Source organism: Paramisgurnus dabryanus, chromosome 6 (genome assembly GCF_030506205.2).
Source record: "Paramisgurnus dabryanus chromosome 6, PD_genome_1.1, whole genome shotgun sequence".
Lineage (NCBI taxonomy): Eukaryota > Metazoa > Chordata > Actinopteri > Cypriniformes > Cobitidae > Paramisgurnus > Paramisgurnus dabryanus.
Window position 1 is genome coordinate 9,443,152 of NC_133342.1, and position 26,126 is coordinate 9,469,277.

General features: G+C 35.8%; 1 protein-coding gene across 1 annotated transcript in view; it reads right to left on the reverse strand.

Annotated features, from left to right (window-relative positions):
- gpc1b (glypican 1b) overlaps positions 1-26,126 on the reverse strand; it is an 87,019-nt gene that overhangs the window by 24,084 nt on the left and 36,809 nt on the right. The window contains exon 2 of the mRNA XM_065262375.2: positions 10,326-10,484. Coding sequence (XP_065118447.1) covers positions 10,326-10,484 — 159 coding nt within the window. The remainder of the gene's footprint in view (positions 1-10,325; positions 10,485-26,126) is intronic.

Below are 26,126 nucleotides of genomic sequence, written 5' to 3' on the forward strand. Positions count from 1 at the left end.
AGTGTTAAATGATAAGTAAAAGTGTTTAAATTAATGTTCCCATTTACTCCAGACTTTGTTTTTCAATGTCTGGTGGGAAAAAAGTAAATTTAAGCAATTTTTACATTTTCATGCTTGACGTTGTTAAAACCAAGTTTTCGTGAGAATCACGCATGTATTGTAAAAATACTGTCAGAATAGATATCAGGGTTCCCACGGGTCATGGAATTTTTGGAATATCATGGACAGTCTTTTCCAGGCATTTAAAGTGAGGAAATTTTATATTTTTTTATCTAAGTCATGGAATATCAGGGATTTTAGTTTCTATTGATCAAAATGTATTCTGCATGTTAAAGAGCACCTATGGTCTGATTCATAATTTTAAATTTCTTCTGGTGTGTAAGTGTGTATTAGTACATGTTAACGATATGCAAAAGTTACAAACCCCAAAGTTAAGGATGACGTGAGTTATCGTCTCCATTAGAGATGTGTTTTCAATCACCACTACTGTACAAGGTTTGGTTACTCAATGTAATGAATTAAGAATGTTTATATGTAATTGCTTTAAAGCCACAATATGTAAGATTTTTGTAATAAAATATCCAAAAACCACTTGCACAGTGTGATATACTTAATGCAGTTGTGTACTTACATTATCCCAAAAGTGCCCAAGAATTTGTGAATCCAGAGAAATTCCTATTTTAAATAATGGCTCATCCCTTGTCTTTCTTGTAATTGACGGCCTATTAGTGACTAAATATTTGCGCTATCTTCAGTTTCTGGTTTTGGAAACTATGGCAACACGAGTGGACAAATGCAAAAAAGTGATTACACAGCATGTAACACGCATCTGTTGTGTCTTGCAGCTACTTAATGTGGCTTTAATTAAAATATCAAACCAAGAGTCACATGAGGTAAGGAGGTAGGAACAGTAAATGTATCGTTATGTATGCACAGTGCATAAAGAAGAAGGTACAATGTATGCGTATATGATATAAATACAAGTATGGTGGATACACTGCTTTTTTGTTCATGTCACAGTTCTTTGACCCCGCGATATTTCACTACAACCCTTCGCACTTTGCTCTCGCTTTCTCTTTCCTTCATCCATCTCTCTGACGGCCGTGTGGATGTAATGATATTAGGGGCTTTGTAAAAGGACACACAGAGAAAGTGAGACAGAACAAGATATTAGATTTATTTAACTGTATTTAAGTGTTAAATGATTGAATTAAAGGAACCCTTTTTCACTTATTACATTTTTAACGTATACACAAATACAGACATTTCACAGGTGGAGCCTCAGCAGGTTTGTCTTCACTGTAAGTCACAGGCCATGTACAAAAGAGCTCTTTAAGGGCACTACTTCTGTGTGAAAGTCTTAAATCAGATCAACACACACACATGAACAGGTGTGGCCTGAATCTCAGCAAATCGGCTCTTAGTTACATGTGTGTGTCACCAATACAGTTGTAGCGTAGCCACATATGGAGAGGACTATTTATACGCTGTGAATGTTAGCGTGTTGTTATAGGTCTTTATCGTCTCCACCTGTACTGTTTTTTGTCCCTTCTGTTTGTGTTTTGTACCGTCTCTAGCTGTCGCGAGAGTTTGCACGGCGATCTCACGTCACGGGTGAGATTGCCAGTTGACTTCCGGATTGGCCATATATGGCGCCGGTTCCGGCGTGCGGGACAGCGTGTTATTGGATGGTAGGCGTTCGCCGTTATATTCTGAATAGGAATAGCTGTCATCATAAGGATTATCTTTCCCTGAGGAATTAATCATTTTTTGGATTATTCACCTGGGAAGACACCTTCACACACTCACTTTTTTATGGATTATGCTTCTGGTTGCGACCTTCACCGGTTGGACTGATCCGTTCTTGTAAATATATTGAACTTGAGACTTTCACGCACGCACACACATACACAATCATGGTATTATTTGGAAATCGTTGTTTATCTTGTATATGTTGTTATTGTATATATTTGATTATTTTGTATAATACACTTGGGCAAGTTAAATGGTATTGGTGTCTGTGTCTTTATATTCTGCTTTCGTAGTTTACTGTTTTAAAGGTGAGCATCTTCCCCTTTATTATACTTTTGTACACTCCTTGATTTAAAAGAATTGCGGAGCGTTACACAGTTTCAGTCCTATTGACGTCACTCGTAGGTTTGTGAAGAGAATTTTTTAAGCCAATAGTTGGCGGGGCCTGCAGTAACCATCTTGGCAGCGAGTCCTTGCTATAAAATATTTAAAACATGGACATGGTGTCTGTGACGTCAACTGTATGTTTCTGAAGAGCGTTTTTAAGCCAAAAGTGGGCGGAGCCGGTCATCGCATCTTGGCAAACGCGTCAACCCATGTCACTTCCATTGCTTATAAAACCTGGAAGAATCGCCCTAGGGCAAACAGCTGTATGTCCATGTATGTTTTGAGGATCGCTCTGAATCTGATCTTTTTTAAAAGTCCTCCACAAAAATGGAATTATCTCAGCTTTTTGAAGAAACCTACCCATATATCAGAGGTGATAGAAGAGAACAAATGAATGTAGGATGAATTTTTTTTTTTTTTTTTTTTTTGAAAGCAGAGGTTCTTCTTTATTTGATATAGGGGTGTTTTCCCAGACAGGGATTAGCTTAAGCCAGGACTAATTAGGAAATATAACCAGTTTTAACAAGCATGCCTTACTAAAAACATTACTTGTGTGTTTTTTGAGGCAAAAACAAAGGGTAATGGAGTATTTTAAGATATGTCAGTGCAAGTTGTTTTCAGTTTGGACAGCTTTAAAAAATTTTTTGTCTAGGACTAGTCTAATCCCTGTCCGGGAAACCACCCCCATATGTTTATATATTTTAAGAAGAACATTTTCTGGAAGGCAATAAACTTTTGTGAAAATCATGAAAAATGCTGGCTGGCAACTTAAAAACTTAAAAAAATGATAAATCATAATTTAACCATTTAACCATCGAATCATAATAAAATAGTTTAAAATTAAATTAAATAGAAAATCACCATCCTCACAGTTGTCATGAATGCAAAATTATCTATATAGATCAAAACCACTTTTGTACCTGGCTGTAAACATATTATTTTCTGCTGTAACATTGAGAATTTTAACATGGAGGGTCTATATGGGGATTTGACTCGCTTTTCTGAGCCTGCCACTAGAGATGATGATGTCAAAAAAAGTTTTCCGCCTTAATATTTCATTGTACAGCTTGTATTTAGCTTTGATTATGGCACAAATTCTTAATGACACTGTTTGAATAATCTTACAGTAGCCTACCCAATGTCACAACATTTATTTCTGTCCAATGTTTGCCATTTAAAATATGTTAAGAGTCTATGGCTGTGTACGAAATAGCTCCCAATACCCATCAATAGTGCACGATTTAAGGGAACATCCATTTTTAGTGGTGTCCGTAATCATAGTGGACATTATTGAGTGCACTCATTCAATCCCAAAAGCACCGCAATAATGAGTGTACTCACAGGTAGCCCCTACTGATGCTCATGCCCAATGAATTACTGCATCTCATCGGATGGCGGCACACACACTGCAGCGCTTTCGGCAAGCTTAAGTATCCGAATTCACTTACTTGTTTTCATTCACTCATTTGAGTAAATTATACTCTAAAAACAAACAGTGCTATATAGCACCAAAAGTAGGTCTTTGTTCGTAATAATGGAAGAACCATTTTAGTGCCATATAGCACTGGTGAAGCACCTGTGTACCATATGGGGGCCATATAGCACCACTATATCACTATAGGTTCTACACATGTGCTTCAGCGGTTCTATAGTATATTGCACTAAAAATGGTTATTCTGTGATTACAAGCAAAGAACCCCTTTTGGTGCTATTTAGAACTGTTTGTTTTTGAAATGTATATTAGTAAACTAATGTAGGTAATAGTGAATAGGGGTATGGGTGGGTATTCGGACACAGACGTTGATTATTATTAAGTGTTTGCTTCTTTAAAAATGAAATGCTTGATATAAATACATATATCAATACATCCTCAACATGATGGCAAAATTACTGTGATTTGTGGTCTTGTTTGGCTTATATTTGTGTGTCTGTGAGTGCTGAAGAGATTATGGGACTTTCTCTGTCAATAAGGTTGCTATCCTCCAACAGAACTTTAATTGAAAATCTTATTTTATAATATCAGCATTTAAAATGCTTACAGCTATAAAGAGCCATTTAAACTCAATACCATATGTTGAACTACCAAAATATTTCTTGTTTAATTTATAATCATTCAGAAAAAAGCAACTGTGAACATGACGCACATACAAACATACAGTTAAAATGTCATTTGGCAGATTTAGGATTATTTATTTTTACCAAAAATGTCTTCACTTGTAAAAACCTATACATATAAAGTATATGTACTGTAAAGTAAACAAAGTGATAATTTTTTTGCGTTAATATAAAGAAAATTAATTTTAAATGCAGAATTTTATTCTAAACTGCAGCAGAACTTTCACTTTTAGGTTTAAGGTGTGGGTTAGTAATTATACTTAACTGTATTAAAACAATGGAAACATGTCTCTGGTATTTTCCTCTTTGGACATCTAGATAAATGTGTGTGTATTACCCTCAGAAATGATCCCCTACAACGAAAAGCCGCTCCTTATAAATTCCTAAATACCACTGAGTGTCTACTCACCCTCTAAGAGAATCCAATATTCAACCCATTACACGCACAAATACATACACCTACACACACCCTAAAACTAAGTGTAATCCAAAACAGATAGACAGACAGATGGATAGATGGATGGGCAAGCAGACAGACAGACAGACAGACAGAGAAATACAGACAGACAGACAGACAGACAGACAGACAGATACATACAGACAGACAGACAGACAGAGAGAGAAATACAGACAGACAGACAGACAGACAGATACATACATACATACAGACAGACAGACAGACAGACAGACAGACAGACAGACAGATAAAGACAGACAGACAGATACAGACAGACAGATAAAGACCTACAGACAGATTGACAAATGGATGGATGGATGGGCGGACGGATAGATGGATGGACGGGTAGACAGACAGACAGAGAGATACAGATAGACACACAGACAGACAGATACATACATATAGACAGACAGACAGACAGACAGACAGATACTTACAGACAGAAAGATATAGAAGATACAGACAGACAGACACACACAGACAGACAGACAGACAGACAGATAGATAAATACATACAGTCAGACAGACAGATATAGTAGATACAGACAGACATATACAAACAAACAGACAGACTGATGGAACAGACAGGCAGACAGACAGACAGACAGATACATACAAACAGACAGACAGACAGACAAACAGATACACTAGATACAGACAGACAGACACAGACAGATACATACATACAGACAGACAGACAAATACAGTAGATACAGACAGATAGGATACAGACAGACAGAAAGATGCAGTATATACAGACAGAAAGACAAACAGATACAGACAGACAGAAAGATACAGTAGATACAGACAGACAGACAGACAGAAAGATACAGTAGATACAGACAGACAGACAGACAGACAGACAGAAAGATACAGTAGATACAGACAGACAAATACTGAAAGATAAAGTAGATACCGGCAGACAGACAGATAGACAGAAAGATACAGTAGATACAGACAGATAGACAAATACAGTAGATACAGACAGTCATAAACAGACAGACAAGCAGACAGATGAATAGATATATGGATAAATTGATAGATAGGCAAAAATAGATTCTTTTTAAAGGTGTTAAAAGTGTACATTTGGTATGTTGTGGGTGTTGCATTGAGGTGGCAGTATGGAAAAGTTTAGGACTCAGTAAGGGGTTCAAGATTTACATTTACACACACACACACACACACACACACACACACACACACACACACACACACACACACACACACACACACACACACACACACACACACACACACACACACACCTACACACACAGCATTTAAACTATACCAGATGAGACCAGTGTATAACTGCACTCTCTCTTATCTTTATTTCTTTTCCTCACAGTGGCATCTCATGACCAAAGCGTGTTTATATGACTTAAACAGTGACATCATCATGAGAGATTATTTCTGACGAGTTCAGATTACAAACAAGAGATTATAATCTCACTCCCCCATCTGAACCAATCTAACTGCAAAAATTATTCTGGTTTTCATTTCATGCTAAATATTTTCACATATTCCAGCTTTTAATGAGTTAATGAGCGTTTCCACAAATAACACAAAGCTGCACATAAACAAGCACATATGGAAGACAGTACACACACTGGGTATAATCCACCATAGGAGAGCCAACTATGCCAAGTGTAATGCATGCTGGGAAACACACACACACACACACACACACACACACACACACACACACACACACACACACACACACACACACACACACACACACACACACACACACACACACACACACACACACACACACACACAAATCTTCTCCTCCCTCTGCCACAGCACTTGGAAAATCATAGTTCAGGAATCCTCACCACAGAATGTGTCTCCATGTGTGTTTGTACACATTCCCAGAGGTTAGCTGGCACAGACGTTATTTAAACCAAACCTGGGTTTATACTCTTAAAATAAAGCTTCCTAAAATGTTCTTTGTCAGGCTCCATAAAAAAAACTTTAACATCCACAAAAGTTTTGTGTTGGACATTAAAGGGACACAAGGCAGCATTTTTATGTTAATAAATCATCTTCGTAAGTCGGTATATGGTTAAATGACTCATTACATGACGAATGAAGACTCTCTCGCCCGCCCCTACCGTCTGTAGGAAGAATACCCCACTTGCAAGTTCGCTGTATCCGACCCGGTGTCCTTCAGTCTCGTATAGTCTTATAGAACGCATTTACTCCCAGACACTAGGGGGAGCTAGTAGACAAATAATACTCAGACTTGCCTTGTGTGCCTTTAAAGTTATTTGTCGCAGAAAAATTTTCTACAAACGACATAAAGACAAAGATATTCAGTATTAACAACATGCATCACTGGTATTAAAATGACAGGGAAGATCCCAACCCTAGGGTGACCACCTGACCAAGGCCCTGTTGCAGGACAGCAGACGTGATTTTTTTGTGGGACAAGGCAGACACAAGTGAGAGTCGTGATAGGCTAAGTATTAGTATTCAATGTAAAAAAAAAATATTTTGCAGTGATTGTACTGTAAGAGCCATTTATGGTGTTATTCTTATTTTGTACACTAGGTGGACTACACGCGTCAAACAGCATTCGCCCACAACCTCTGTGAGTGACTGATTGGCAGTCACCGCAACAGTGATGTTAACCCTACTTCAAATCCCAAAAAGACTGCTAATGAAAGCGCTGTGTAATTTGGCACAGATTCCATACCAACTCATTTTAACAGCACACACCTATTCAATATCAATATAAGCCTGTAAGTTCAGTTTTTGTGAGGTCCACAGTTCCTCAGTTCCTTGTCTCTGTTTAGGCAGTCGTCATGAGAGAAAACACCCTTTACACGAATGCACTGGTGACAGGAATGTTAAACAGGAGCTCCCGTATAGATTTTTTAATTCTGTTGCTGTTTTTTATCATTTTTTTAAAATAGTGCACTTGTAATTCAAAGGAAGATCAAATAAAATCTATCTATTATAAAAAATAAAATAAAAAACAATACGGACAAAATTGAAATTTCCCGCGAAATGTGGCACAGGTGGTCACCCTACTCAACGATCATTTTGGCTGATTTAGTCCCGGCTTCCAGTAAAAAGAGCCAATCGTCAAAGAATAACATCCTCTGGGGGAATGACTTTGCACATGGGTAGTATCTGACAAGTCTTATGGGCAAGAGTATGGGGCGTTGCAAATATGGAGGCCCAGTGACCCGACTTCCATAAAAAAGACTTTGATAAAAATAAGAAAAATGTTTTTTTTCACTAAACTTAACTTTGACTAAAAGAATCTGTGGGGAACCAAATATGGATCTTGATGTCATCACTGTAAAGAATAGCGCTATAAGATAAAATTAATCCAGCCTGAATTTTGCAAACGTGCATATACACATAAAGCAGTGATTTTATTATTAATTGTTGGGCAAAAATAATCTTGATTAATCACATACAAAATAACACATACATATAAACATTTCAGAAATGTTTTATTTATATATAATTTTTTTAAATGTATATATAATATAAAATATTTAAAAAATATAAATAAATCTATATACACATGTAAATGTTTTTTAAATAAATGTATTTAAATATACATAATAATTACACACAGCACACATTGTATATTATGCTAAAAATCACTTTTATTTTGTATGCGATTAATCGTGATTAATCTTTGCCCAGCACTCATTTTAATAATTTTAAAAGTCATGTTTTAGGTTAATGCAGATAGCAAGAGACTGGTGAGAAAAAAAAGGAAAAAACATGCATGTTGTTATATCATTTTGAATATTTTAAATATATTTTGTAGTACTGATTTATTTTACAAAGTTAAGTATTATAAAGTATTATTATAGTACATATCGGACATGCATATATGCACAAAATATAGCATTTTTCTTCAATTTTTGAGCACCCATTTTTTCAAGACTAGGGGCAACAAAAACAGAGAAAGAATAATGGACAAACATTTTATCAACTCCAGCAATGAAAGCACAAAATCTCACACAGACTTGATGAACGTTCATGCAGACTGTACAGATTGTGTTCGTTTATTCGCGAAGTTGTCGTTCATTAACAGACACATCTCATCATAACACACACAGGCACACAAAGACGACAGATGAACGTTCATTAAACACCCACACATGCACCGGAGAGAGCTAACTGAAACATGGAGAAAAACACAGGAAGACACAAAAAACACAACTACACAACTATACACACAGGCGTCTCACTGTCAAAACACTTGGTTGGAATGCTGCTTTCACTTTAGTTGTTATTAAGAGTGAAAATCACCATACAGAAATGTCCAAAACAAATGTCTTAGCGAGAGTTCACCAAAAAGTAAAAATTCTATGATCATTAACGTATCCTCACGTTGTGTATAAATGTCTATAAATGAATATATTTTGAAAATGTCTGGGATCTGGGGTACCATTCAATTCCATAGTATTATTTTCTCCTACCGTATAAGTCAATGGTCGCAAACTTTCTTCAATTCAGCAGAACAAAAAAGTATATCAGTTTGGAAGTCCTAACTCAAGATCTGACAAGTTGATTGTATTTGGGATCTGAATTGAAGCATGTTCACTAAACAGATATGATTGCAAGTCAAGATGTTTCTGTAATACAGCCATCGGTTCTCTTTCTTGTCTTCAAACACAATCGCCCACAATTGTTTTCAGCTGGACTGCGTGCGCTACTCTCAGATACGAAGCACAGGTCTGGTCGTCTGTACAGATAATCACAAAACTATACAGCCTGCAGCGTCAACACCACCCCAACGCCCAATCAGATCTCCCCAATGCCCAATTAGCTCTCGTTACCATAAATTACTGCATCTGTCATCATCATAAATATCAATAAACGTACAGAGACAAAAATTTGCTATGGTAAACAGGCCATCTGAAGAAAAAAGACTTTCATATACTATGTAGTCATACTCTGAAATTACATAATAACACAAAACTCCCTCCTGAGTCTGCAAAAGCAGACGGTTACAAGAAGACCAACTAAAATGACCAGACAGCCATAAGCACGATATTATACGACAAAAAACCTGTAAAACTTTTTTCTGACAGTGTAGGTTGAAATCAGGCATGCCACACACGTCCTGAAAAATAAAGTCAAAACATTTTGATAGCCCTCAGGTATCTGGCTGCATTATAAACCACGCCCTCTCCATGCAAACGTATAGAACGTAAGCTGAACTTAAAAATCAAATAACACTTAAATACATTTTTTACAAAGATTTTAGTTATTTCTAATTAGGCTGAAAAAGTATTCACTTTTAATTATGTTATCCCTCTTTTTACAGTCTATGGTTAAAACAGCCCAGCTACTTTCTAGACTTAAAAAAAATAAAACACATGATTCTTGAGATAAACACCAATCCAGATAGAAGCTTTGACACCTTAATAAATTTCTTTATCGCTTTCTCAAAAGAAGAAAAAGGTTTTTATTCATAACAAAACAGATGAGTCAAACTGAAAATGATTTAGTGTTTAAAGCCATGTGTTCATTGTGCTATATAATAAAAGGAGGCCATTTTGGATCAAGGTAACAGTAATCAGTTTCCATGCACATTCATAGACAGAAGATCTGTAACTCATCTGTAACTCACCATCAAAGCTCTTGTACTGGCTGCTGATAGATGCTTGGAGGGTTCGTCCAGTCTCTCTCACCTGAGTCTCAAACTCTCGTTTGCTCAGGTTTAAAAAATTCTCCTCCATCCCACTCGTGCAGCAGGTGTAATCTTTTGCGCACACCCGCAGATGCTCACCTGAGAGAGACAGAGAGACATTTTTAATTGAAAATGCATTTACAAATCGATTTAACACAGAATCATTACAGCACACAAGGAGATACACACATGTATTACACAAATAAAAAACTGACAAAGTGTACTGTATATGTGTGGAAACTCAGATCAAGTCATTCTATGTAAATTTACAGTTTTCTACATAAAATCATAAAGAACATTCTGTATAAAATCTAATCTTGATATCTTTAACTCTTTTCCTGCCATTGACGAGTTATCTTCTCAATTAAGAAAAAGTGCCTCCCTGCCAATGACGAGTTTTTACGGCAATCCGTATTTCTGCCATTATCCACCAGGTGGCCTCTTACCCAACTTATAAAAGACTTAAGTAGCCACTGATTCAAAAACAGTAAAAACTCTTTTGATCAACGCTTTATTTTGTTTAAAATTATAGGATCTGTTCTTCCATTTGATATATTGTATGTTTATTTATTTATAGAGGAAAATGTTTAGGTGCATAGGTCATTGATGGGCACTAAAATCAGTAAAGGTCTGAGTATGACACAGTTTATCAATACATTAAAAGTAGGGCCGGGACTCGATTAAAAAAATTAATCTAATTAATTAGAGGCTTTGTAATTAATTAATCTAAATTAATCGCATTTTAATCACATATAAATATTTGACCTGAGAACATTAAGAAGTAATTTTTTTACACTCTTAGTATACACTCTTAGAAAGAAATTTTAACACATTATGTGTCAGTTTGTGTTGATTTTGTGTTCAAGTATAACACATGTTGTGTTAAAAGTAACACAAAATGTGTTGTTTCAATAATAACACAGAGATTCCAGGATAACGCAGTTAGTGTGCTGTCCCAGAATCAACACTAATGTGTTGTTTTTAACACATTCGTTCTAAGAGTGTACCATAAATAATGACTGAATACATAAGCTTAAGCAACAAAATATTGTTTATTTTTGTTCAACCAAGTCGTTGTACCCGGAGCCGGGCTAATGTCCACGCTAGCTGCTGTATGTTTTGCATTGAGATGATATTTGAGGCTCGATGTGCTGCGGTGATATGTGAATTCCTTGTTGCATAGCTTACACACAACCATGCTCTTATCGACGCTTACCAGTGATGCGCGGGTCAAAACAACCAGAACCCGACCGAGGTTTTCATCTTACCCGCCCGCAACTCGGACAGTAAAGAAAAAAAATATATATATTATACCCGACCCGCTTCCTGGCCCGCATTTCTTAAAGTAGTCATTTTTTTAATAATTGCAGGGTTCGGGATTCTCGGGTTGTGACTGTCTGTGTTCCGGTACCTATTTGCGCGGATCCCCCACCTCACGTATAAAAACAACAAAACATATACTATATAGCCTATATTAAAATATATAAAAATATGTTATGCACATTTTTAACTTCCACATTATAGTTTTCTTAAGTGGGATTCGGATGTGAAAAGCGCTGCATAATGTACGCGCCTTTAGTCTTACCATTGAAACTTAACTAAATTAAAACATAAGAGGTGATATATAGCTTTAGCCTACATAAATGCTTATTGCTTTAATGTTGCGAGTTCCTCTTCAGATTTTCTTGCTGTTATGTTTATAATAGTTCATTGTTCAGAGTTCATATTGATGATCTTATAGTCCATTTAAAAATGTTCTTACAAACTGACTCTATTCGTCAGAAAAACACCATTTAACTTTTTTCCTTTACCTGCCGTCGCTGTTCTCTGTGCTTGTCCTCCGTCAAAGTAGCCTATTAAAATTAATATGAAGTAGATTTTTTAAAAGTCTTAAGAACACCGCAAATCAAACGTGCTGCTACATTATGCTCTAAATGCGCGTGTAAATTTAACTTCTGGGCACTGCCAGGCTGATTTTTTGAAAAGTAAGTGATTTAATCACTGCATGTTTTGGCATTCGGAAGCATATGCATCAATGAGATGCACGGTGTTGCTTAATGTTCTTTTTAATTTATATTCACAAAACCTAACAACAAAACATTGTTTATAATTACGAGACAAATTATTTGAAACGAAATTCGTTTTAAAGTAGCAAACAAAACTTAAATTAAACTCGTAATAAGCTAATTAAATTGAAACAAAACAACATTACAACAATATTTAAACCCAACAATACTCAAACATTAACATATAACAGACATTACGATACATGTTAAAATAATCTGTAGTTTGTTGGTAGATGTTTATTGGGCAAAACCTCCGTTGTAAACCATTTTTACTTTGAAATTGATGCGTTGTCACGTTAAAATCAGCTGTTCGTTTAGGTTCCGTCTACTTTTATTTACACTGCAGCACAACCCCGGAGTTTTCGAACTAAAACAGGGTCTGTAGCTTTTACGAATGACTTTGTTAATAAGTGCGATTAAAATGCGTTAAAATGCGTTATTTTTTGTGTAATTAATTAATCTTAATTAACGCGTTAAAGTCCCGGCCCTAATTAAAAGTGTTTGGTGCATTATTAGTTGCATTTTTAATTAAATGGTAAATATTGTGCTAGATGTCTTTGCATTTGGGCATTCAGAACAAATGTGTACAACGTGTAGCACATATATCTCCAAAAATGTATCAGATGCTTTTATCCAAAGCGACTTACAAATGATGGCATGTTTAAGTCTTAAGAGCCAATATTGCTTTGATCCCAATATGGACACAACATTTCAGTAACAGCCATGTTTTATGTCTCTCTATAAGTACAATGTCTCTTTAAGTGTGTACAAGGTATTACTTAAAGCAGTATTCGGTTTAAAACATATGTGCATTGTGTCAGTGTTAAAAACAGCAGGTGTCTGTCTACCCGTGACGTGCATTTAAGTGAAACGTTTATCCTGAACCTTTTCTTCAATCCAAGAGAGAAAGACAAAGAGACTCCAGAGGCACAAAAACTCATTTCACATATAAAAGTAGACCATGAAGGGACAAAGTTTAACGTGACACTTATCTAAGCTTAATGTTACCATGGGCTGAAAAAGGTTTACAGGCAGAATGATTCTCTGAACATTGTAAAAACTGATGAAATCGACACAACAAATGCATTTAGTTGGACACTGTGACCTAAACAGGCATAAATCAACATTATATCAGGATCAGGTCATTCTGTCTTTAATGAACACAAAATATTGCATAAAACAAAGGATTTTGGAGTAATGAGGATTCTGGACTGATGAGATTTCACAGCTGCCATTGTTGCAATAAAATGCTAAATAAAACCGTTTGCGTGGCCATTGCAGTCACAGCAGGTTAACAATCTCAGATTATCCTTAAGGTTTTTGGTTTTAACTATCAATCTATTATCAAATTAAATTCATAGTCTTTTATTAATCAATACATTTATAGACTTGAAACTCCTTCTAATTCAAACCGAGTCAATTTAATCATTTATCTTTGACTCTTCTCAAAAAATCAATTTATGCTTTAAAATACGAGGCACAAAGCCATAGTGATATAATATATTGTGTGTGTTTGTTTGAGCATCATACTGTGCTGTTACAGTAAATTATCTATCAGATCAACAGCTCTTGAATAAAATGAAGTGGGCTGGTGTCTTATACTGATTCAATATATGACAATATCAAATGGATTGTACTGTAAGAAAAACACGTTACATAAACTTGCTGTTGATGGTTTCTACAGAGTGTGAAAGAAAGAAGAAAGACCTTAACTGATCCCTAATAGACACATTTAGTGTGGTATTTTCCCCTCTTGGGTCCAATAACACATGCACACGCATGCACACACACAGAGAAAGAGTGAAAATTGAAGAGAACCAATTCACAGACCATTAACTTATTAACACTCTAGGGAGGAAGTCTTATTAGGATCCAATTAGAGCACAGAAAGAGACTCCAAAAAACCTTGTTCTTGTGGTGTGTGCGTGAGAGAGAGAGAGAGAGAGAGAGAGAGAGAGAGAGAGACATTAGGGTGTTTAGGGTCATTTACCAGGGGAAGAAGAGAAATGTTAAGTCTTTAATTTGTTCACCTCAAGAGTGGTTAAAAAGTAAAGGTAACTGTATAGCTTTACCACATCTTTAGAGGAACTAATTACAGGAATCTATCTTTAATAATCCCAAGAGGAGAGCATTTATTTACAATGGATACCCACAATGCATTTCCCCCCAGTCGTTTCGGTTTGTGAATTTAGAAAACATTGCTCCCTATAGCAAGACGCCTTCTGAAAAGTAATTCTTAGAGAATTAAATCAGTAATTTTGTAAGTCAATTTGGATAAAAATTTCTTAAAATCAAAACTGTATTAGTGGATGTCATTTTAGGTCAATCTTGTAATGGTGCATACCTACTTATTTGTTATTTTTATTTAAGCTTGAGTGTTTTCCCTTTTGGAAAATAGCTGATAACCAAATAGATGTCACTATTTTTCTTCTGACTGATCTTAAACCTTTTTCAGGCCAAGAGCTCCTTAATGGACAGAGAGGAAGAGCACCCCTACTCATGTACATAGGCAAGAAAAAGTATGTGAACTCCTAGAAATGAACTGGTTTTCTTCCAGTGATTTGCCATAAAATTTGATCTGATGCTCATCTAGGTCACAACAATAGAGAAACACAATCTGCATAAAGCTGACAACACACAAATAATTCTAGTGTCTTGTGTCTTTTTTTGAAAACACCCATTAGACATTCACAGTGCTGGAGGAAAATGAAAGTGAACCCATAGACTAATTACTTTAATGAAAGCTAATTTGTGTCAGAAATAAAATGAATTCAAAGGTATGGTTTATTGATGCTTTTATTGATCAAAATTTTAACATTTTAAGATGGCTGTCCTTAAGAAGCAAGAAGAAGCTCTCTAAAGATAACGGATCAAGGGTTGTTGCACTCCATAAGGCTGAAAAGGGATACAAAACAATACCAAAATATTTAAACATCCATCAGTCGACATTAAGACAAACTGTCTATAAATGGAGACAGTTTAATACTGTAGATACCCTTCCTAGAAGTGGGCACAGTGCCAAGATGACTCCTAAGGCTCAACACAGAATAATCAATGAAGTGAAGAAGAACCCACGAGTAACAGTTAAAGAAATCATTGGAACTGGCACACATCTCTGTTCATGAGTCTACCATACATCTTTATATTATAAGTCAGGGTGGCTGTCTGCCAGTTGAAGCTCAGTAGAAGTTGGTTAATACAGCAAGACAATGACCTTAAGCTTTGAAGTAAATTCACCACAGACTGGCTTAAGAAAAACAAAATGTGTGATATGGAGTGGCCTAGTCAAAGCCCAGACCTTAACCTGTGGAATGACCTAAAGAGAGCGGTTCACACCACACATCCTACAAATATGTCAGAGTTGAAGCGGTTTTGTAAAGGGGAATGGGTAAAAATTCCTTCTGAATGATGTGCAACTACTGTAAGTACCTGCTTGAACTAACTTATGCCAAAGGCGGTTCAATTATTCTTAAGCAGGGGGTCCGGGGCACCTTGAGGGCCCTCCAAGTATTGTTTGAATTCAAAATGATTTTTGGAAAATTGAAAATAAGGAATCCAACAAAAGTGCATTAATAGGCTAATAATTAAAATAAAAACTTAATTCAAATGAAGAGCAGTTCCCAGTTCAAAATCTATTCAGTAAAATGTAAATGTTATGTTAACAGTATGTGACTGTGTATACCAAAAATTGTTATTTTAATATCTTGGTAACGTAACCATCATAACAAAGCAAGTAATCCAGTCTTAATTTGATACAGAACATGTAGTGGGGATCCCTGCTCTTTCTCTCTATCCATTAGAGGTCCTTGGCCTGAAAAAGGTTGAAGACCTCTGTCCTACAGTAGGAATCAAACCCAAGACCTTGAATTGCTTGCACAATGCTTTACCATTTTACTTGTATTGCAACAATGCTCAAGTCAAGGAATTGTGGAGGAAATCGTGCATGCGATATAAAAGGCCAGTAACACATCATGTAGCTCGTCCTTGGTTTATTCCTGAAACAAGTACTTCACGGAGAGTGTTTGTTATCAGCAGGGAGTCTTTAGCACAGTGATTTGATATAAAATATTTAACACCCCAGCTCTTCACTATCCGATCAATACAACACAAGAGCTCTCATCCCGAAGACAAGCATACACACATACACATAAACACATCTCTTCAAAGCTGCTTGATAAATGAGTTTGCCAGTGGCATACATTTCTGCTAACTATTCACACCAAACTTCTACAGTCGCTGTGATGCGTGTTCTGCATTAACTAGTATTTCAAGTCTAAATAAGAAGAGTCTTTTTGACACTCATGTTATAGGGTTTTAAACAACACCTTACAAAGAACAACAAGAACAATACCTTACAAAGAAGTACAATGACAGTACCATGGTATGAAGGGTCTTGTTCACTAAACATGTGATGCATCTATTTGTGCAAATGTTTTTTTATCATTTGGTTACATCTTGTTTTGGAAATGAAGTCTGAACATGGATCGTCACACACTTCAGTATCTCCTATAATCATGAGGGAAGAAATACAGGTCAGATGATCCAATGTGAAAAACAAAAACAAACAAAGCTTCATTTCTGTAAGGTCTGGCTCACCGCTTTTATTTTACTCTTAGCCCTTTGTAGGTCACACCAAGAAAACTGTATTGAAAAAAAATGCTTTTCTTAGGTCCATGACAACAAAATATGCTGTTTTTCTTATAGACCCTAAATTTTAGTTATTACAGACCTCTACAAAACGGTTGAGCGAACTGCTAAGGGTCAGTGTCCATCTAAAAATGTAAAACAATGTAATATAAAAATGTAATATGCGGTTCATAAATTGGGGACAGGTTGGTTGACATTTTCTTACATGGCTCTCTAAAATGCTAGATTTAAAACTAATAACACACAGTAACCCGCATGCTACAAAATATTTTGACAGGTAACGTTTAATATTACACAAATATGAAATATATATTTATATAATATATAAGTCTTTTAATAACATATATGACATTATATTTACAAATTATTAAACCAAATAGTGTGAGAAATACGTCTTCAAACGTAAGGCCTTCATTCATTAAAAACGAGCAAATAAAATATTTCATGTCAATATTTAATGCTCCTTACGTTACTCATGAGGTAAATAGACGTATAATAAAAAGTTTGAGCCTGATTTATTAATTTTCTATGGAATGGGGGCGGCAGGTATTTGGGATGGACCATCCACTAGGGAGGGGTGTGGTGGGTGCTGAGAAAGTTAAAGAACCACTGCTTTATCATATACAGTATTTATATACAATAATTTAATGATGATATTTTAATAAAGCAACTCAGTTTTATTGACCTTACAAAAAAATATGGAGACTTTCTAGAGGTTTACAAGTATACTAGTCAACCTTTGAAGTGGATAAAAACCTTTCACAAAACCTTTCATACGCAAAATGACATTGCGAATTAAAAATACGACCAATGAAAACGTGCCAATTTCACAAAACTCATATATTCGCAAACATGTTTTTACACTCGCATGAGTTGTATTTTGCAAAACTGCAATGGAAACAGTTTATTTGCATATTCAGGTCACCTGACACAAGTACGTCACTTAATTATTATTTAAAGATGATGCGTTATGTACTAAAACCTCACAGAAACACTGCATACATGTCTGCTTTCAAGTATAAGAGGCTTTCCTTACCAATAATGTTTGGATAACACTTCTACATCTCTTCTGATTTAAAATAATGGACTATTACCTCCAAGAAACACCTATACGTTGCTGCTCCTATAGTAAGTATAAGAGACTTTTCTTGGCATTAAAGGTGCAAAAGAGGATGTTTGTTTTATACATTTTTGCAATATTACTTGAAACTGTCTTTACTAAATGATAAAAGACTATTTATTAGGTGCACTGAAAGTAATAATATTAATATACGTCTTCTGTGCACAAGATAGGGCCTTAAAAACATCAGCCAATCGCTCATGCGGTCATCGCATCAGCGATTGGCCCTCTGGCTTGTCAATCACTGCCATTACGATCCTTGTGAGATTCGTGTGCGCTCCAGTAACTTTACACAGGCGACGTCTTAAGTTTCGGTTTGTTTTCATTGTCGATCCTGCTTTCCTCCTCGAATTTGCACCATGGAAGAGAAAAAAACGGAAGTAGGACGCAAAAGAAAGACTTTTTTAAGCTGCTGGGAATAGGAGAAAATTGCGGGAGGACCTAATGTAACCCGAGTCGTTTTTGGAGAAACATTTCAACGCTGGAGAGCAATGAAGGAACAGAGGTGTGTCAAGACTGACGCGCAGTTCGCAAAAATTCTTCCCGACAGATAACAGTGATTATTGTTTCTTTGTGGAATAATTATTGTTGTACTGTTATTCAAGTATATTGACGTTGTTCTTGTACTGTAGTTGTAAGGCAGTGACCAGTCTGCTACATGGGAGTAGCGTCGACTGATCTAACGTTTTAAAGTCTAAAGCCCGGGATACCCTGCACGATTATTGGTTGTCCCAGACAAAAGATTGCCATCGTGAAACAATCGTCGCGATTTCTGTGATCGTGGCTTTTCATCAGTGGTCCTATGTCGTACAATGAGAGAGGTTCAAAGATTGCTGTTTTCCCGGTCTTGCGTCCAAAGATAACCTACGATAGTTTTCTGACAGTGTCAGAAATTCGGCATGATCACCGCACAGTGTGTTTGCTGCTACGACCTGCGTGCCGGTATGTGACGCTGCCGCCGAAGCTTCCGTGTCATCGTCGTACAGTCTACATGCCTCTAGTACCCGAGTTTAAACGATACATGTCGCACAGTGTGATAATGTAATGATCTTATAGGAGGGCAAAAATCGTGCAGTGTATTCCGGGCTTTATGTGTTTATTATCATATAATTTCACATAATGAATCCACTAACCTAACACAGCATATATGCCGGTGGTGAACAAACACTCATGTTCAAATATTCGTGCACGAGTTTTGGAAGGCGTTCCTTAGAAATGAACTGTGAAGGAGGGAGGCTGTTCTTACGCATGCGCTCACTTAAAAAACTCAGTAACTCATCCTCTTTTGCTCCTTTAATGTTTGGATAACACTTTTACATCTTCTTCTGTTAAAAATAACACCTAGTGTGGTGGATGTGAAATTAGTAAACCTACCAACATCAGTTGACGTAATGTTTGGAATGACTTAGCATGAGATGAAAAACTATGTTTCAGACGCATATCATCGGTTAATGGAAATGCAATAGTTTTTAATAATGCTAAAGTTTTGTGCAAATCTGTAATGGAAACGGAGCTAATAACTGTACTATCTAGTGGTGATTAAGGGTGGTACATGGTTCATAGAAGTCTTACAGATGGCCCAAAAAGTTTCATAGATTTACTTTTTGATTATGTGCTGAGCTCTACCAAACGGTTTTCTGACAAATTTAGGTAATTACAGAATGAATTGCACCTATTGATAGTGTTGAATCTGTGTTATCACTAGTGTTTTAGCACCTGATTCACTTAACAAATGATGCAAATTAGATATCGCTGAAAACACGCCCACAAAATCACTGTATGACCACACATCCAGGCCGTGCCCGTTCTAAGCGCTCGTCTCTGTTATGAGATTTTAATTTGATAAATGGATGCTGAGCACCAAACAATGTACATAAATATCACTTTCAAATACTAAACTGTTTACTGCTTCACTGTACAGTACAGAGGCGAATGGCATTATAAATGATATTGCTAAATAGGCTCAAAATACAATTTTTTTTTTCCTCACAAACGTATCATTTTGCTGGATTCATTTTTCTGATGATGGGTAACTTCAACTTAAGCTAGGAAGAGTCAACATATTATTCAATTTAACATTATGAATGTGTCTGGCTGAAGAAATGAAGTCGGATGGCTTCGGGATGAGAACAATATGGTGTAAGTTTCAATCTATCCCTTTAATGTACCTCTCGAGTGTCATAAAACATCTGTTTCCCTTCATTTTATTCTGTTTAAGCTCAATAAAAAAGCAGTACATCAGGCTACTGACAGCAGGCCATGTTAAACAGACACATTGGCGAGGTAATCTGTAAGATCAGCCACGAGGAATCAGGATTTCTGATTCGACCGAACGCATCTGTCTGTAAACAACAATCATAAGCACAAATCACTTCAGCTGACTGGACAGTTTCACACGCAGCCTCATCAACAGTCATTTATCTGCAGAAATGAGGCATCTGAGAAATCCACTGAACAAAAATCTGATAAGCTGAGAAAACGATGGGGAAATAAGACAATAATTCAACAATGTGTTATGAGTGTGGCATTTCGGAGGAAAATTCATTTAGAAAGATTTTCCTAGAATATAAAAACGAGAGACTTTTCTACAGCCAATAGCAGTAGCTTCAAGAAACAACTATAAATACAATACAAATGGTTTTATTTGAACACCATCATGAGAATATATTCTCCAAATCCACCCAAACTATTTATTTTCTGACTATTTAGGTTTCTAAAAACATTTGCATGTAGGATCAATTTAAAACTTATTTTAGACTTATTATAGATGTAGATACACTTTTCGGGAAATAAACACATGACCTATGGGCAGCTTTGCAAATGCTTTACTTTGATATGTGGCCTTAATTGACTACCATGTAAATACTGTAGCTTAGTACTCACATAAAAACACTATACATTAGATCTGTGTACATCAATTCTTTTTACATTTTGAAGTGCGTCTTTCAGATGTCTACAGCTGTTACCGGCCAATAAAATTCAGGATCTTTTCCACGGTGTGATGATAAGTGAAATTCAGTGACGAATGTAAGCTAAGAGCCAGCTGGGTGTTCAGGGACACTGACATCGATCTAAATCTGAGTCTAATCCGCTCATCTGTCACCACACAGGTGAGCTCCAGAGTTTCACATCTGCACGCTAACCTGGTTTCAAGTGTGCAGTGATTTATTCTCATATCTGTTGTCCCAGATTCTGACAACCGTACATGAGACTGTACAGACTTAAACTGCATACATCTTACGTGTTCTATGCGTGTTAACAACATGAGAAAAATGCAAAATTACAAGTCTGGCTTTAGTGTACTATACTTCTTAGCCATTTTACACATTTGAGCATTTTCAGCTTTTTTGAATGTGATATTTGCAGTCACAACTTGAAATATAAACTCTCAGTGAATGTATTTATTACCAACAGTGGCGGCTTGTGACTTCTCTTCCGAGAGGCACGAATTCAAAATATGTGTTTGGAGCACTGATCTATATAAATGACTGGATTGCGCATAGAACGCTTGACGTAACTGCGTGAGGTGACGCCAGCACAGAGTTCGAGCCGCCATCTTGGTATACCCAACCGGCAGAGAGCGTCATTGACTTCCATTCAAAATCATGATCAAAATTTACCCGCTTTACAGCGTATCAGTTACACAAGGTTAATTTTTAGGATATGTGTACGTTAATTATTTGATAATTCTGGTGTTATTTGCAATGTTTATCTTTTAATCGGGCAGGATAATGGATTTATAAAAAAAACCGTTAAGGTGAGTGTGTGTTGCATTTGTTAATGACACGGGTATAAATAAAGTTTTGTTTGACATTCAGCTACACTGTGACGGTCAGCGTTATTTCTCTAAATAAGTTTAGGTAACTTGTAAGTTTAGATAACATTATTACAAAACTAGCAAATTATTGCATACACATACGGTACAAAGTATGATTATTTATTTAGATTTCAGAATGAGCACGTTTATTGTCATTAATACTAAATATGCTGCGGTCTGTCTGCTGATCTGATACTGTAATAAAGATGAATGTATAATAACTGTTTAAAACGCAAAATGTACAACTTTCAGTAAGTAACTATTTACATGCTTTGGACGTTTGTGTTGTAATAATGTACAGGGTAACTTCACATATAAAAACGAAGACGAGTAAAGTGATGTTTTATCATTAAAATCTGATAACGTCCATTGATTTAATAGAACGTTTGGGTATACCAACATGGCGGCGCGGTGGCTTCACAAGTGTGACGTCATGCGCAATCCAGTCATTTATATAGATCAGTGGTTTGGAGTGTTCAATGTGTGGCTCATCATGTCAAAATATGTGTTCGGTGTGTGTGCATCATGCGTCATGTCAAAATACGTGACTGCTGCGCACGCATCAAAAAGGTTTGTGATAAAAGAGTTGCTCACATTCACAAAATGCTTGCAAGACACTTACTTATCACTAAACTCTAATTACACATGAGATTAAGCAAATATCTTTTACCATAAACCACAAAGTGTCAGCAGCAGACATGTATTTTGACAAGACGCATGATGCACATAGGTTCACATGACGCGCCGAACACATGTTGGGCTAAATACATGTTGTGACGAGCTTCGCATTTGTGCGCCTTACTGATTACCAATTTATTAAACCATCTATTTATATTTCCTAAACCACTGTTGATAAAGTCTAGACATAAGAAATATCAGTCTATACACATTTTCTTCTATTTAAGATGAACATGCATTGTGAATGTGACACAAAAACAAGACACCGGCTTTTGAGAGACAACATACTTTGTAAGATTTCTGTAAATTAAAATGCACCAAATGCAAACCAGAATCAATAAAACCCAACACGAGGAGAAATTATGGCTCTTCATCGAACATAAAATAGGTATAATTTATTTGTTGTGCCCATTTATGAATAATAAGGGGAGTCTCCCGGACAGGGTTTACTCTAGTACCAGATTAAAATTCATATTTGAGCTGCCTTGCAATGGCTCATCTTAACATATATTAATACCAATGCTTTGTCTCAAGATGCACACCAGTAAAGTTTTTTGTAAAAACTAAATGTCCTAATATAAGTAAGGCCTAGTCCTGGATTAATCTAAACCCTGTCTGGGAAACTGCCCCATAGAGATGATAACAGGTATGGAAAAGCATATAAAAATTGCTTAAAAATTTTAAACCTCACATGGGTATTTAAATGACAAAATATTGACATCTGAGCTGTTAAAACCTTTTTTCATGGTAAAGTTGACATTTGCATGGAATTGCCATATATTCATTTGGCAGAGAGTTTTTTTATGAGTCTGTTCCCTGGGAATCGAACCCATGACCTATGCACTGCTTACGTATTGCTCAATCAGTAAGCTCAGTGGTACCAGCAAAGCTGATTTAGGCAAAAGCCTGCAAGGTTAGCATATAAATGCATAATGCTGCGGTAGGAGACCAGATGCCATTTTTTTATGGAAGTCAGTGGAGGAGAGGCTTCAGTAAGCTGAATAAACCGCTTTTGTGAGGAAATTGTGTATTATTTAATGAATCGACAGCCTGTCCACTAATCTTCAACGATACTTTTGTTGGGAAGTGTATTAAGGTTTATAGGTGATTAAAATGCTATTTTATAAGAGAAGGCAGATTAGGAAATGTCGCCCCAGGTATAGGACTCAATAACAGCATTACTACCACTAATAATATTTAATCATAGATATTGTGTAATATTATGTGATATTGTCTAAAGAAAAAGAAAAATATCTGTGTTTCCCAAATTAATCTAAAACTTGATGCAATTAAGGGATAAAGGAACATGTTTTTGGTATACCTGTATTAATTATATTTGAATTTTAATAATTAATGACATACATTCTGACTGTTGATAATGATATGTCTGATGACAATGATAGAATGCTTTATAAATATATAGAATAAATATTTTTACAATGATAAAGATTTTAATTAGAATTTAATAAAAATGGTAAAGAAGTTCATTGAGAAAATATGTGAACTTGATAATAGCACAAACACACCTACACAATAACATCCAATTGTAATTTGCACCGGGGCATTCCCCAGCTTGAAGACTCTCATAGACACAATGGATTGTAAACTAAAATAAAGTTTACTATATTAACAATACTCTCCCCCTAAACTAAAAATGTAACCTTTATATAAATCTTTTGGCATTTTCAGAAAAAGCATGATTTAGGAGAATTATAAGCCTTTCAAGTAATGACAGCCACTCTACATTTACAGTTATGTACTTTATGCAGATGATTTCGGGGCTATTCATAATTTGCATCTAAAACTGTGTGAAAAACACAACCACGCCACTTTTTCCTGCTTTCCAAAGCGCTTTGGCGATTGCGCTCCTGTAGCATCTTCTGTTGCTAAGCAACCATAAGCTTCACTCTCTATAGACGGTTTCAGCAGTAACAACATAAACAAACGGCTTTCATGGTAGGGTTGGGCGATGTCCCCATAAATTGGCAGTTGACGATGGTTACGTAAACCATCGCGATGGACGATGATATCGTTAGGCGGGGGGTATTTTAATTTTTCGTTATTATTCGTTATTATATAATTATTATTCGTTATTTTACTTTATTACTTCCACTTAAGAAGAGTTGTGCACTTTTTATTTTAATATATATTTTACATAAATACTATTCTGTACTTAAAATCTATAATTTTGTTATTTTACTATCCCAACTAATGTCTCTTTCCTATAGGTTGCACATAAGGGGAAAAAGTAGCTTTAATCCACTGAAGAAGAGTTGTGCACTTTTGAGCACTTTTTAATCTCTTTACATAAATATTTTTTTCTATTTAAAAGCTATAATTTCATTATTTTACTAACCCAACGACTCCTCCGCGCTTACCAAATTTTTGCACGTAAATATCTGTGCATATGTGCCACCAGCAGTACTCCGTCAGAGAGCGGGTCTTCAGCACCGCGGGGAGCAGCCAGCACTTCAATCCGCAGCTTATTAAAACAGGGCCAGACACATCTAAATTTAAACATGGTCTGTGAATGTAAATCCCGCGTTTCGGTCGGAGTGTTGTTCCCGTTTTCTTGTTCTTGACGTTCCCTGAATTCTGGGTTTATATCTTAATCCGCCGCTTCAGTGCAGTATAGCCTCAATGTAACAATGAGCACGATCTCCCGAGACACTACAAAACGCTACTAATAAATGATTAATAGCCTATGGGCTGTTTTCTTGTACAAAATTAAATATTTTAAGATAAATGTACAACATGTAAAAAGACAAGATTCTAGCAATGTCAAGATTAGGGATGGGCATTTTCCAGTAATTTACTAATTTTTTTAATATTTAATTTTTCGAATATTTAAGCTCTTAAAGAACGAATATTCGTTTATTTAAATTATGTTAATTAAGACATGCGTGTTTTGTATTTTTCATTTCGTCATAATTTCACAGAAGGCTTATAATTAGGAAATATCCACAGCAAGCTAAACTTATATTATGTATGTACATATATATATATGTATGTATTTTAAGTTGAAAACATTGTAAATATATATATATATATATATATATATATATATATATATATATATATATATATATATATATATATATATATATATATATATATATATATTAAATTCTTCTTAAAAAATATCCTTCAGAAAAAAAATGCGTTAAAACTTAATGCGGAGCGAAGTCTAGTCAAATCCTTAGTTTCAAGTCGGTCGTTAGTATTAATTCATTACTGTTTGATGTTACATACATTATATTATACCAAATATCATACACTAACCCCAAATCTAAGCGAAGTTTGAGGACTTGCGAAGTTTAAAGTTTGAGGACTTGACAAAGTAGGCTATCATCATTTAAACAGACTCAAAACACCAAGAGCCCGGAGCAAACGAAAAAACACATCTACATAAC